Source organism: Chiloscyllium plagiosum, unplaced genomic scaffold, assembly GCF_037043375.1.
Source record: "Chiloscyllium plagiosum isolate Xiang-an unplaced genomic scaffold, Cpla_swu_hap1 HiC_scaffold_31, whole genome shotgun sequence".
NCBI classification, from domain to species: Eukaryota; Metazoa; Chordata; class Chondrichthyes; order Orectolobiformes; family Hemiscylliidae; genus Chiloscyllium; species Chiloscyllium plagiosum.
Window position 1 is genome coordinate 56594817 of NW_028270169.1, and position 15003 is coordinate 56609819.

The 15003-nt window shown below is 41.7% G+C and overlaps 1 protein-coding gene across 13 annotated transcripts in view; it reads right to left on the minus strand.

The window, feature by feature from the left end:
• camkk1a (calcium/calmodulin-dependent protein kinase kinase 1, alpha a) overlaps nucleotides 1-15003 on the minus strand; it is a 259555-nt gene that overhangs the window by 61601 nt on the left and 182951 nt on the right. For all 13 annotated transcript variants that reach the window (XM_087977564.1, XM_087977554.1, XM_087977557.1 and 10 more), the window contains 2 exons: nucleotides 10171-10192; nucleotides 9985-10073 (listed from right to left, as the gene is read on the minus strand). In XM_087977564.1, the coding sequence (XP_087833690.1) occupies nucleotides 9985-10073; nucleotides 10171-10192 (111 nt within the window). The remainder of the gene's footprint in view (nucleotides 1-9984; nucleotides 10074-10170; nucleotides 10193-15003) is intronic.

Here is a 15003-nt window from a genome sequence, read left to right on the forward strand (position 1 = left end):
GTAATATCCCAACAATTAAAGGGAGTCAGGGGGCTGAGTTGAGTATGGTTGCCATTACAAAAGAGAAAGTGCTGGAAAAGCTTAAAATTGACAAATCTCCTGGCCCCGATGGGCCACATCCTAGCGTTCTGAGGGAGGTGGCTGAGGAAATAGCGGAGGCGTTGGTTGAGATCTTTCAAAAGTCACTGGAGTCAGGGAAAGTCCCGGATGATTGGAAAATTGCTGTTGCAACCCCATTGTTCAAGAAAGGATCAAGACAAAAGATGGAAAATTATAGGCCAATTAGCCTAACCTCGGTTGTTGGTAAAATTCTAGAATCCATCATTAAGGATGAGGTTTCTAAATTCTTGGAAGAGCAGGGTCGGATTAGAACAAGTCAACATGGATTTAGTAAGGGGAGGTCGTGCCTGACAAACCTGCTAGAATTCTTTGAAGAGGTGACAAGTAGGTTAGACCAGGGAAACCCAGTGGATGTGATCTATCTAGATTTCCAAAAGGCCTTTGATAAGGTGCCACACGGGAGGCTGCTGAGTAAGGTGAGGGCCATGGTGTTCGAGGTGAGCTATTGGCATGGATTGAGGATTGGCTGTCTGACAGAAGGCAGAGAGTTGGGATAAGAGGTTCTTTTTCAGAATGGCAGCCGGTGACAGGCGGTGTCCCACAGGGTTCAGTGTTGGGGCCGCAGCTGTTCACGTTATATATTAATGATCTGGATGAAGGGACTGGAGGCATTCTAGCGAAGTTTGCCGATGATAAGAAGTTAGGTGGACAGGCAGGTAGTACTGAGGAGGTGGGGAGGCTGTAGGAGGATCTAAACAGTTTGGGAGAGTGGTCCAGGAAATGGCTGATGGAATTCAATGTGAGCAAATGCGAGGTCTTGCACTTTGGAAAAAAGAATACAAGCATGGACTACTTTCTAAATGGTGAGAAAATTCATAAAGCCAAAGTACAAAGGGATCTGGGAGTGCTAGTCCAGGATTCTCTAAAGGTAAACATGCAGGTTGAATCCATGATTAAGAAAGCGAATGCAATGTTGTCATTTATCTCAAGAGAGTTGGAATATAAAAGCAGCAATGTGCTACTGAGACTTTATAAAGCTCTGGTTAGGCCCCATTTGGAGTACTGTGTCCAGTTTTGGTCCCCACAACTTGGGAAGGACATACTGGCACTGGAGCGTGTCCAGCGGAGATTCACACGGATGATCCCTGGAATGGTAGGTCTAACATACGAGGAACGGCTGAGGATCCTGGGATTGTACTCATTGGAGTTTAGAAGATGAAGGAGAGATCTAATAGAAACTTATAAGATAATACATGGCTTGGAAAGGGTGGATGCTAAGAAATTGTTTCCGTTAGGCGGGGAGACTAGGACCCGTGGACACAGCCTTAAAATTAGAGGGGGTAATTCAGAACAGAAATGCGGAGACATTTCTTCAGCCAGAGTGTGGTGGGCCTGTGGAATTCATTGCCGCAGAGTGCAGTGGAGGCCAGGACGCTAAATGTCTTCAAGGCAGAGATTGATAAATTCTTGATGTCACAAGGAATTAAGGGCTATGGGCAGAATGTGGGTAAGTGGAGTTGAAATGCCCATCAGCCATGATTAAATGGCGGAGTGGACTCGATGGGCCGAATGGCCTTACTTCCACTCCTATGTTTTATGGTCTTATAGCTCTTACAGCCACAACTTTTTCCTGTCCTCCATCTTGGATTACCCAGAATCCTTTTATTTAACTGAGCAAATTGATTGAGTTGTGGTTGGTAAGTGTCTGGCTGCAGATGGACTTCATCCTAAGGCAATAAAAGATGTGGTAGGTGCAGTGATGTTAACTTTCCATTAGACACTGGATAGATACAATTGGAGTGAATAGAAGCAAATATAACCCCTATATCAAGAAGGGATGAAAGCAGACCACAGGCAACTATAGTCAGTTTGTTTAAAGTCTGCTGTGGAGAAGGTGTTCGAATCAGTCATTGCACATCATATAAGTGGGCACTTGGCAAAATTCATGGGTATCAGGAAGACTCAGATTTTTTTGGATATGGAAATCCTACTTAAGCAATTTATTGGAATTCTCTGAAGGACTAACTGTGGATAAATGGAGCCCATTGACAAGGTTCCACATAAAATATTATTGTGCAAAGTGAGAGCTTTGGAGGTAACATACCAGAATGGATAGAAGACTGGCTGGTTGGCTGGCAGAAAACAGACAGTATGCTGTTCAAATTAGAAGTATGCAACAACTGGGATCCTGCAGGCGTGTTGTGCTGGGTCATTAACATTTTACATTTAATATCAATGACTTGAATAATGGGATTGAAGGCATAATGGTTAAATTTGCAAGTGAAATTAAGTTAGTAAGGAAGGTATGTTGTCAAGGTAGCTGAAAATGTGTTGCTGGAAAAGCGCAGCAGGTCAGGCAGCATCCAGGGAACAGGAGAATCGACGTTTCGGGCATAAGCCCTTCTCCTGTTCCCTGGATGCTGCCTGACCTGCTGCGCTTTTCCAGCAACACATTTTCAGCTCTGATCTCCAGCATCTGCAGACCTCACTTTCTCCTCAATGTTGTAAAGGTAACATAACAAATTGTATGCTAATACAGACAGGTTAAATGAATGGATAAAAATCTGGCAGATAGAACATTATGTGGGAAATTGTGAAAATGGTCCCACTAGGAACAGTTTGTGGGACCATGAACTAGGATTTGTATAATAGGCTCCATGGTGTGCCATATACATTGGAAATTTCCTTGAGGTACAGATGAGGTGGTTCTCCCTATCATCTACCTTTGGAAAATTGTCACAATGTGTGGTGTAACTCCAGAGGAGATAAGTGACAATAATATCAGTCGAATGTATTTGCCAGTCAGACTGGTCAGTCATGCCTGATGAAACTAGACTCACACAAAAACAGGATTTAGGAACACCTTTTTAAGTGGGAAATTCATGTAGCTCAGCATTTCTGATTTACCAACTGAAATAACTCCACAGAGGCCAGTATCCTGTCATTAAGTCAAGTGGAAAGTCCTTGACACTGATCCTGTTCCCTCAAAGCTAGCTCTCAGAATGAACATGATAGCTGACAGTCCTGTTCTTATCTGTAAGCCAGGGCTCCCTATTTGGACCAGATTAACAGTCCCAATCAGGGAATTGATATTTTATGAGGCCCATCTTGCTGAGCTTGTTAGAATCACTACATCCACAAGGCCTCATGCATGGAGTGAAATTACATGAATGCTACTGCTGTCTACGGTGCTCTGTTATTGTCCAAGTGAGTGCACTGCATCAATCTCTCACTCCTGCTTCTTGAGCCAGCCTGTCTCATTAAGACATCGCCCGCATTCTCTGCGTGGTCCTGCACTGCACTCTGCAATCAGTTATTAATTCGTTTTTAATAATGCTTCCATTTGTGGAAGCTTTGGATCAGAAACCTTCAGCGTGGGGTCCAAACTTATAAAGTTAGCCTAAGAAAATCAGCAAGGATGGAGAATGCAGACAGAGCCATTAACAGCTGCTAATGTCTCATTTTCCGATGACTCATTATTGTGTAAAATATAGCTAAGTATTTCCTTTTAACTGATGGGAAAACTGCTATTGTCTGACCATGTGCATCATACTCATCAATCACTTAGAGAGCTCAGCAATGAAAGCAATTCCTTTTTTTCATGGAATGTGGGCGTCACTGGCAAGACCAGTTTTGTTGCCCTTGAACTGAATGGCTGATAAGAGTTTACCACATTGATGCTGGTATGGAGTCACATGTAGGTCAGACAAGGATTGCCTTCTCTTTCATACATCAGGAAATCAGATAAATTTGATTTTGGGAGTCTATCTTGAATTCACAATTCTGAATACTCTCCTGGCCACCCAAAGCCAAGTCATCTCAGTGCTCTTTGACCTATATACTATCCCAGTTCAGCAACACTTCAAATGCAAAATTCTCCTTCCAGTGTTCATTTCTCACCTTGGCCTCCACAGTGTTGTCACTTCATCCAGTCCAACAACTTTCCAAATGTTTATCCACCAAAGCTAATCTATTACATGTTACTAATTTGAATTGCTCCACACTTGTTGGCCAGGCCATCTACGCTTTAAGCTTTTAAATTTCCTTCTAATATTACTCCTGGGAAGTGCAAAGACATTTTGCCATGTTAAATATGCCACTTAAATGCAAATTAATATTAAGAAAGAATAATCTGATCGAATAATCTTTGGTGTAATACAACTGGAGATCATTATGTTCCCATTTCAAAAAACAAAAGCATCCAATGTATCTTTAGTGCCTTTAACGTAATTAAATGACCCAAGGTGCTTCACAGAAACATTATATAAACAAAATATGTCACTGAGGGACATAATGGGATATTAAGTCGGATGACAAAATGTTTGGTCAATGAGATATGTTTTAAATATTGTCTTAAGATAAAAAGAGAAATTGAGAGGTAGAGAGATGTAGGGTGGGGATTTCAGAGTGTAAGGACGAGGTTATTGAAGGCATGGCCTCCAATATTGGAGTGATTAAAATCAGAGATGATCAAGAGAACCAGAATTACAGAAGCTCAGATATTCTGACAAGTTATAGAATTGGATGATTTTGCAGAGACAGGGAGGAGTGGAGGTGTTGGAAGAATTTATGGAAATAGGGAACAGTGGAGGGACTGGAGGAGGTTACAGAGATAGTGAGGGGAGAGAACACAAACAACCTGCGAACTTCATACAAAAATTCAAAGTTCACTTATTACACACTTGCAATGTTTTCTTTTCGAAATGGCAGGTGATGATGTACTCGCAATGTCACTGGGCCAAGCCATTGCTCTGAGGTCATGGGATCAAATCCCACCATGAAAGTGATAGAGTCATAGAGATGTACTGCACAGAAACAGACCTTTTGGTCCAACCTGTCCATGCCGACCAGATATCCCAACCCAATCTAGTGCCACTTGCCAGCACCCGGCCCATATCCCTCCAAACCCTTCCTATTCATGTACCCATCCAAATGCCTTTTAAATGCTGCAATTGTACCAGCCTCCACCACTTCCTCTAGCAGTTCATTCCATACATGTACCACCCTCTGAGTGAAAAAAGTTGTCTCTTAGGTCTCTTTTATATCTTTCCCCTCTCACCCTAACCTTATGCCTTCTAGTTCTAGACTCCCTCACCCCAGGGAAAAGACTTTGTCTATTTATCCTATCCATGCCCCTCATGATTTTAAAAATCCCTATAAGGTCACTCCTCAGCCTCCAACGCTCCAGAGAAAACAGCCCCAGCCTATTTAACCTCTCCATATAGCTCAAATCCAACAACATCCTTGTAAATCTTTTCTGAACCCTTTCAAGTTTCACAACATCTTTCCGATAGGAAGGAGACCAGCACTGCACACAATATTCCAATAGTGGCCTAACCAATGACCTGTACAGCCACAACATGACCTCCCAACTCCTGTACTCAATACACTGACCAACAAAGGAAAGCATATCAAACGCCTTCTTCACTATCCTATCGACCTACGACTCCACTTTCGTAGAGTCCAAGGTCTCTTTGTTCAGCAACACTCCCAAGGACCTTACCATTAAGTGTATAAGTCCTGCTAAGATTTGCCTTTCCAAAATGCAGCACCTCACATTTATCTAAATTAAACTCCATCTGCCATTCCTCAGCCCATTGGCCCTCTGATCTGCTAAGATTTGCTTTCCCAAAATGGATACAGAACTGGTTCAAAGGTAGAAGACAGAGGGTGGTGATGGAGGGTTGTTTTTCAGACTGGAGGCCTGTGACCAGTGGAGTGCCACAAGGATTGGTGCTGGGTCTACTACTTTTCATCATTTATATAAATGATTTGGATGTGAGCATAAGAAGTATAGTTAGTAAGTTTACTGATGACACCAAAATTGGAGGTGCAGTGGACAGCGAAGAAGGTTACCTCAGATTACAGCAGGATCTTGATCAGATGGGCCAATGGGCTGAGAAGTGGCAGATGAAGTTTAATTAAGACAAATGTGAGGTGCTGCATTTTGGAAAGTTGGTGCAACTTAAATTCAATTAACAAATCTGGAATTTTGGAGAGGCAGTGGCCTAGTGGTTTATCACTGGACTATTGATCGAGAAACACAGCTAATGTTGCAGTGACATGAGTTCAAATCCCGCCACAGCAGACAGTACAGTTTGAATTCCACTAACAAAATGTACTACTGATGATCATAAAACCATTGTCAATTGTCGGAAAAACCCACCTGGTTCACTAATGCCCTTCAGGGAAGGTAATCGGCCATCCTCATCTGGTTGACATGTAACGCCAGACTCACAAAAATTTGGTTGACTCTTAACTAGCCACTTAGTTGTTCCAATTGCTATGAAATCTCAATAAAGAAATGAAAATCGACAGGCTACCTGACATCGATCTAGGCACCAGAAAAGACAATGGCAGAAACAGCCCTGTCAACTCTGCAAAGTCCTTCTTACTAACATCTAGAAGCTAGTGCCGAAAGTGGGAGAACTGTCTCACAGACGAGACAAGCAACAACCTGACGCTGTCACATTCATGGAATCATACCTTATAGGCAATGTCCCAGATACAGCCATCACCATCCCTGGATATGTCCTGTCCCACCAGCAGGACAGACCCAGTACAGGTGCTGGCACAGTGACATACAGTCAGGAGAGAATTTCCCTGGGAGTCCTCAACATTAACTCCGCACCCCATGACGTTCATGGCTTCAGATTAAACATGAGCAAGGAAACCTTCTGCTGATTCTGTCTCCCCTCAACTGATGAATCAATATTTGATGAACAACACTTGGAGGAAGCATTGAGGGTAGCAAGGCGCAGAATGTACTCTGGGTGGGGGCTTCCAATGTCCACTACCAAGAGTGGTTCAAATGCAGTATTACTGATCGAGTTGGTCAGATCCAAAAGGACATAGCTGCTAGACTGGGTCTTCAGCAGGTGGTGAGGGAACCAACAAAAGGGAAAATTTACTTGACCACATCCTCACCAGTCTGCCTGCCACAGATACATCTATCATTGTAATATAGGTAAGAGCGAAAAACCACAGTCCTCGTGGAGATGAAGTCCTACCTTCACAGTGAGAATACCCTCCATTGTGTTGTGTGGCACTCTGACCTTGCTAAATGGGACAGACTTTGAACAGATCTAGCAACTCAAGTCTAGGGATCCATGAAGCACTATGGGCCATCAACAGTCGCTAAACTGTATTCCAACACAATCTGTAACTTTATGGCCTGGCATATCCCCCACTATGCCATTGCCATCAAGCCAGGAGACCAACGATGGTTCAATGGAGAGTGCAGGTGGGCACAGCCGGAGGAGGGCCAGGCATACCTAAAACCAAGGCGTCAACCTGGTGAAAGGATGAAGCAGAACTACTTGCATGCCCAACAGCCTAAATAACAAGTGATAGAGCTAAGCGAACCCACAAGAAGTGGATCAGATCTAAGTTCTGCAGCGTTACCACATCCAGTCATGAATGGTGGTGGATAATTAAACATTTCACAGGAGGAGGAGCTCCACAAATAGTCCTGAGCATCACAGCAAAAGATAATATTCATCACAGTCTTCAGCCAGATGTGGCAAGTGGATAATCCATCTCGGCCTTCTCCAAAGGTCACCTATCTGAGATGCTAGTTTTCAGCTAATTTGATTGAGGATATTTCCCTAATAATGATGAAGGGTGGGAAACTGCCATGTTATGACTGCAGGACAGAAGGCCACAAGAGTGTTGCACAAGGGTAAAAGGCACGTTCAGCACGGATGTCATTAAATATGTCAAAATAGAGTTTCTGACAGCATAGAGAAATTGAGGGATTCATCAACTCTGCTGTCAAGCTAGGCTTCCCTGTTATTGAGAATAAGGATATTTGTGGAGCCTCCTTCATCTGTTAGTAGTTTAATTGCCCTCCATCATTAATTGCTGGATTCTTTATTCTTTCATGGGATTTGGACTTCACTGGACATGCCAGCATTTATTGCCCATCCCTAACTGCCCAGAGGGCAGTTAAGAGTCAACCATATTGCTTTCACTGACATTGAATCCCCCACCCAGAGTACATTCTGCACCTAGCGTTTCCTCCAAGTGTTGTTCAACATGGAAGAGCAGTGATTCATCGGCTGAGAGAGGATGGTGTGTGCTAAGTAGCAGGAGATTTCCCTGCCCATATTTGATATCATGCTTTGAGACATCATGAAGTCTGGAGTCAATGTTGAGGATTCCTGGAGCAACTCCCTCCCGAATTGTATGCCACTGCGATGCCACCTCTGCTGGGTCTGTCCTGTCAGTGGGACAGGGCATATCTAGGAATGGTGATGGTGGTGACTGGGACATTGTCTTTAAGGGATGATTCCATGAGTATGATTGTGTCAGGCTGTTGCTTGACACGTCTGTGAGACCACGCTCTCTGTTTGGCACTAGCTCCCAGATGTTAGGCTGGAGGACTTTGCACGGTCTGTTGTTTCTGAATTATTTACGACTCATTTCTATTTCCCTCCCCACCCCCTTTCTGCCTTCCGCAAAGACCGTTCCCTCCGTGACTACCTGGTCAGGTCCTCGTCCCCCAACAACCCACCCTCCTGTCCTGGCACCTTCCCCTGCCACCGAAGGAATTGCAAAACCTGCTCCCACACCTCTTCCCTCACCTCCATCCAAGGCCCTAAAGGAGCCTTCCATATCCATCAAAGTTTTACCTGCACATCCACCAATATCATTTATTGTATCCGTTGCTCCCGATGCGGTCTCCTCCACATTGGGGAGACTGGACACCTCCTAGCAGACCGCTTTAGGGAACATCTCCAGGACACCCACACCAATCAATCACACTGCCCCGTGGCCCAACATTTCAACTCCCTCCCCACCCCCCACTCAGCCGAGGACATGGAGTTCCTGGGCCTTCTTCACCACCTGACGCCTGGAGGAAGAACGCCTCATCTTCCGCCTCGGAACACTTCAACCCCAGGGCATCAATGTGGACTTCAACAGTTTCCTCATTTCCCCTTCCCCCACCTCACCCCAGTTCCAAACTTCCAGCTCAGCACCATCACCATGACCTGTCCTAACTGCCTATCTTCTTTTCCACCTATTCACTCCACCCTCCTCTCTGACCTATTACCTTTATCCCACCCCCATCCACCCATTGTACTCTTTGCTACCTTCCCCCATTCTCCTCCCTGACCTATCACCTTCATCCCCACCCCCACTCACCTATTGTACTCTATGCTACTTTCTCCCCACCCTCACCCTCCTCTCATTTATCTCTCCACCCTTCAGGCACTCTGCCTGTATTCCTGATGAAGGGCTTTTGCCCGAAACGTCGATTTTCCTGCTCCTCGGATGCTGCCTGACCTGCTGTGCTTTTCCAGCACCACTCTAATCCAGAATCTGCAGTCATTGTTTTTACCTACGCTATCATGCCCATGCTGTAGAGTGTGGACAGGGCCCTGTCTGATAGCTCCTTCCTACTGAAGTATTTCACTAATGATAATCTCATAGGCAGAAAATTTACAAAAACTTTAAAAATCATAGTGCTTTAGAGAAAGAATCGGTGAGTAGGACCAATTGGATTGCTCTTTGAAAGAACAGATGTCAGCTAAATGCACTGAATGGCCTCCTCTGTATTGTGCTAGACTCTACGTATTTACATAGATAGAATGCTTACGCCATAGTTTTGTGAATTTAAACTAATGTCAGTTCAGTTCAACTGTAAAGGTCCCAAAATGCTAAATGAGTTACAGGGTAGATAGAAAATGTCCTAAAAAAACTTTTCAAAACAAAATTTCAATGGCCAAATACTGTTACCATGGTATCAAATTGTTTATACATTGTTAACTGTAGTGGCTAAAACCGACATGAAACGTTTCGGCACAAAATAGTCTGATCATTGTGATAATGCAGCAACCACATCAGAAGGTACAGCTTCGGAGATTAAAGCTAAATATGTAATCAGGCTGTTGGAATTGAAGTGAAGCATTTAACACTCACGGTATTCAATGCCCAAGATGATATCTCTAAAGTAAAAATGTGCCTGTTCTTCTGAGAATGGGTTATCTGTCGGTACCTCCATCACAGGCCTAAACATCAAGAGACATCAGATAGAATAGGAAAGTTAGGGCAACAATAACAGTGAGTGCTAGAAGACAGCTGGGTTCATAATGATTCCAAACTTACCCTTTACTCATGAGTTCAAATACTGAAACAGAAGAAGAAAATATACAAATCAATACAAAGATTCAACAAAGTATATAGGAATAGAGTTTGGATTAACAAAAGAACAAACTTTAGATTTTAATAATTTTAACTTTAACTTCTTTTTGTTCTGTATTGTTTAAAATATTCCACTTCTTCAGATATTTAAATTTTCCTTTTAGGGGTCTAAACACTTTCCTCAGCTTTTTCTTGTTTCCTCCTGCTTCCCACTAAATTTGAATAAACAGGCAAATGATAAAACCTTTAGGTTTTGGCTGGCTTAACATCGGCTTCACGGCCTGCTGAGCTGTGACATTTCAAACAAAGAAGTTATGAATTAAACATATCCGGAAGTCACAAACATGTCGAGAAGATTTGAGCAACATAAAAACAAATATCAAATGGGCTAATAAGTTACAAACACAAACAGGTATAGCACTTTTGGAACACAGGCATGGAAGCAGGACTAGAGGGTTTGGCCTTTCAAGCATGCTTTAACATTCAATGAGATCAACGCTGATCTTATACTTCAATGCCATTTTCCCGTGAAATTTTCAATATTCCTTGATGTCTTTAACATCTAGAAATCTATTGAACTCTCAATGACTGCACCTTCCCGGCACTCTGGGATAGGTAATTCCAGAGTCGCTACTCTGTGTGAAGACATTCCTCTTCATCTTAGTCCTAAACAGCCCACCTCTCATTCTGCGATCATGTTGCCTTGTTCTAGACCCTAGAGCCGCGGAAAACATCCTTCCTGCACCTGCCCTGTCAAACTGTCTAAGAATTTTGAATGCCTCAATGAGATCATCTTTCATTCTTCTACACTCTAAAGGATATTGGTCCAGTCACCTCAATCTCTCCTCACAGGAAATTCCTGCAATCCTTGAGATCAGTCTGGAGATCTTTTGTTACATTCTCTTAATGGTAAGTAAATGTGTCCTTAGGTATGGTAACTGAAACTATTCCTGATATTCCCAGTGTGCTCTTACTAAGGCTCAATGCTACTGAAACAAGGTAGTTTTTCCTTCTGTACTCAAATCCTCTAGCAATAAAAGCCATTTGTCTTCTAAATTCCTGCTCTAAAGCACATCATGGTCACCCTTCCCCTACTCATTGCACAATATTATAGTCTGTTCTCTAGTTGATTCCTTAACATACTATTCTAGAAAACCATCTCATTTACATTCAAGGAATTTATCCTTCATTGCATTGGTAAATCTAATTTGCATCAATCTATATGAAGTTTGAAGTCTCTCATGATTATTTCATAAATAGCAGAAGTAGGCCTTTTGGTCTTATGAGCCTGCTTCACCATTCATTATGATAATTTCTGATCATCCAACTTAACAGCTTGTTCCTACCTTTCCCCCATATCCTTGGATCCCTTTAGCATCAAGTGCTTTGTCCAACTCCTTGAAATCACACAATGTTTTGACCTCGGCTGCTTTCGGTGATAGCAAATTCCACAGGTTCACAAATTTCTGGGTGTAGCAATTTCTCCTTATCTCAGTTCTAAATGATTTAGAGTCACAGAGATGCACAATTTGGAAACAAACCCTTCGGTCCAACTCGTCCATGCCAATCAGATATCCTAAGCTAATCTCGTCCCATTTACCACCACTTAGCCCATATCCCTCTAAACCCTTCCTATTCATGATGCCTTTTAAATGTTGTAATTGTACTAGCCCCCCCCCCACTTCCTCTGGCAGCTCATTCCATATACGCACCACCCGCTTTGTGAAAAAGTTCCTTGGACTGTGACTCCCCCCGGTTCAGACTGCCATGCCATTATAAATATCCTTCTTGCATCTATCCTGTCTCATCCTATTTAAATTTTATAGGCTTCCCCTTCATTCTTCTGAACTCCAGTAAATATAATTCTAACTACAGTGAATTACAGGTCGTTCTGCTATAATACGCATTTCATCAGCACGAGTTTACTATAAAGCGATTTACGAATTGTGGGCGATGTTTGTATAATACAAACTTTCCACTGAACGGATATAGTGATTTTCTATTAGCGACCTTCTACAGCACGATTTTCTATAATGCAAAGTCGCAGAAGAACACAACTGTCGCATTATAGCAGAACGACTTGTAATTCAAACTCTCCTCATACATCAGTCCCAACATCCTAGGAACCAGTATGATCAATTTTTATTGTACTCCCTCTATAGCAAGAACATCTTTCCTCAGATAAGGAGACCAAAACAATATTCCAGGTGTGATCTATAAAGGCCAACATGCCATTGCCTTCTTTACTACCTGCTTCACCTGGACACTTACGTTGAGCAACTGGTGTATGAAGACATTGCCTCCTCTCAATTTATAGCAGTCAAATGATAATCTGCCTTCTTGTTTTTACTATCAAAGTGGACAATCTCACATTCATCCATATTATACTGCATTTGCTATGCATTTGCCCTAGCACTCAACTTGTCCAAATCATACTGAAGCATCTCTGCATCCTCCTCATAGCTCACCCTGTGTCATCTCAAGCTTGGAGATATTACATTTAGTTCCTTCATGTAAATTATTAATTTATATCTGATCATCCAACTCAACAGCTTGTTCCTACCTTTCCCCCATATCCTTGGATCCCTTTAGCATCAAGTGCTTTGTCCAACTCCTTGAAATCACACAATGTTTTGACCTGGAATCCGAGCTAGTCCCTAACTGCCATTCAAACAAAGACCCATTTATCCCTAAGTGGGGGGTTTTCTGTAGCTCCCTCCATGAATATGGACACAAAATAGTTGTTTAGTTTCCCTGTTAGTTCCTTATCCTCCATTATAAACTGACCAGTTTCTGCCTGTAATGGTTCACATTTGTCTTTGCATATTTATAAAATCTTTTATGGTCCATTTTATGCTTCTTGCTAGGTGACTTTCAGATCTATTTTCTCTTTTTGGTCTATTTGATCATTTACTGAGTTCCAAATACCTTCAAATCTTCAGACTCATTTTTGACATCTTTTTGATCTAATACAGTCTTTAGCTTCTCTTGTTAGCTACTCCTGTTTGGTTTTGTGCCTCTAAAATAATCTAAATTTTTAGGAAAACATGCATTAATTCTGTAAGTGCTAGTCATTGCCAGTCATACCTTTTAATAATTTCCTAATCTACCACAGTAAATTTGCCCCTCATAACTTCACAGAATCCTTTGCTTTGATTTTAGCTCCTAGTTTTAGATTGAACCTTCATGACTTTCAAACTTTAATATAAAATTCTATGTTATGGTCCTACTTCCCAAGAGGCTCTTTTACAATTGTTATTAATTAGCCTTTCGTATTGCACAATATAAAATTCAAATTTTCTGTTCACTAGTTGGTTCCTCAACATACTGTTCTTTAAAAACCATTTAAAAACCAATTCCAGGGTTTTGTCACTCCACAACATTATTGCTAATTAGGTTTACCCCTGGCTGTGTACATTCAAGTCTCTTATGATTTCTAATTTCCTGTTTGTACCATGCTCTATTTTACCACTACTGTTTGGTGGTCTATATACAACACTGGCCATGTTTGCTAATTCTTGCCATTTTTACTCCTTGATCAATTGTTGATTGAAGATCCTCTCATTATTATACAGATCTCACTGTTTATTAGCAGTGCTACTCCATCTCCTTTCTGTTTTTTCCCCTATCCTTCCTAAATGTTGAATACTCTTGAAAGTTCAATTCCCAGCCTTGTTTGTTCATGACAGTGATTAGATAATATCTGTTTTCTTCCATTTATACCACCAAAACATCTATTTTGGCATAAATACTGCACATTCAGATAAAGTTCCTTTAATTTTATCTTTTTTATTATTTTCATAACCTCTAGCCTTACTTACTGGCGCACTTTTAAGTTTGGACACTGTCGCTTCCTACCGCAGTCAAATGATCAATTCCCTTAATGGTACCTTTCTTTCAGAGGTGTTGTTACACACCCCTGGAGCAGGTGGGACTTGAACCCAAATCTCTGGGTCCAGAAGTAGTGACATTTTTGCTGTACACAAGAAGCTTTCGCTCTCCAATTTTTAAAAATTTAACCTATTTTTCTAATCAATTTATTCAGGCATATTATTACACACTCTGGTGCAGGCAGGACCTGAACCCAAATCTTCTGAACCAGGGGTAGGAACATCACCTCTGCGCCACAAGAACCTTTTCCTCTTCAATTCATCATATTACCCCTTACTTGGTCCCTTGTCTTCACTATTTAGTTTAAAGTAATAAACATTTAAACAAATATTGAACGCATTTAAAAGTGTGTTATTAAGCTCAGAACGTGTTAAATATTGAGCATGTTAACAAGCATTGAACAAATAACCATAATCAGCCCAAAAGCAATTAACAAACCTGTTAATGAACTCATGTGACAATTTTAAAAAAGGTTAATGTGTTGTTAAATTACCAGACAGGAGAACCTGGTTCATTTTCCCACTTAGTAAGAAGTTCAATATTTGTTGAAGAGCTTATTACATGTTTGCCTGTTTATTACTTCATTATGTCGCGAAGTGTAGCTTGGATCCTAGCATATATAATTTTATACAATGCTCTCAGATTTAACCAGCCAGAATTTCCTCACTGAGCCTTTAACTGAATACCATAACTTTGTGAAAGGATTGCTAGAGCGATGAAGATTTACAACACCAGTACTGTTTGGGAAATTGGGTTATAAAGTAGACCCCTAAGTAGGTTTTTATGAGTAAGCTTGTGGGGAATATACATACTGATTGTAAAAAATCTTATGGACATCTGGAGAGAAAAAGATTAATGAAGATAAACGTAGATCCCTTAGAATCAGAAACAGAGAAGATATAATGG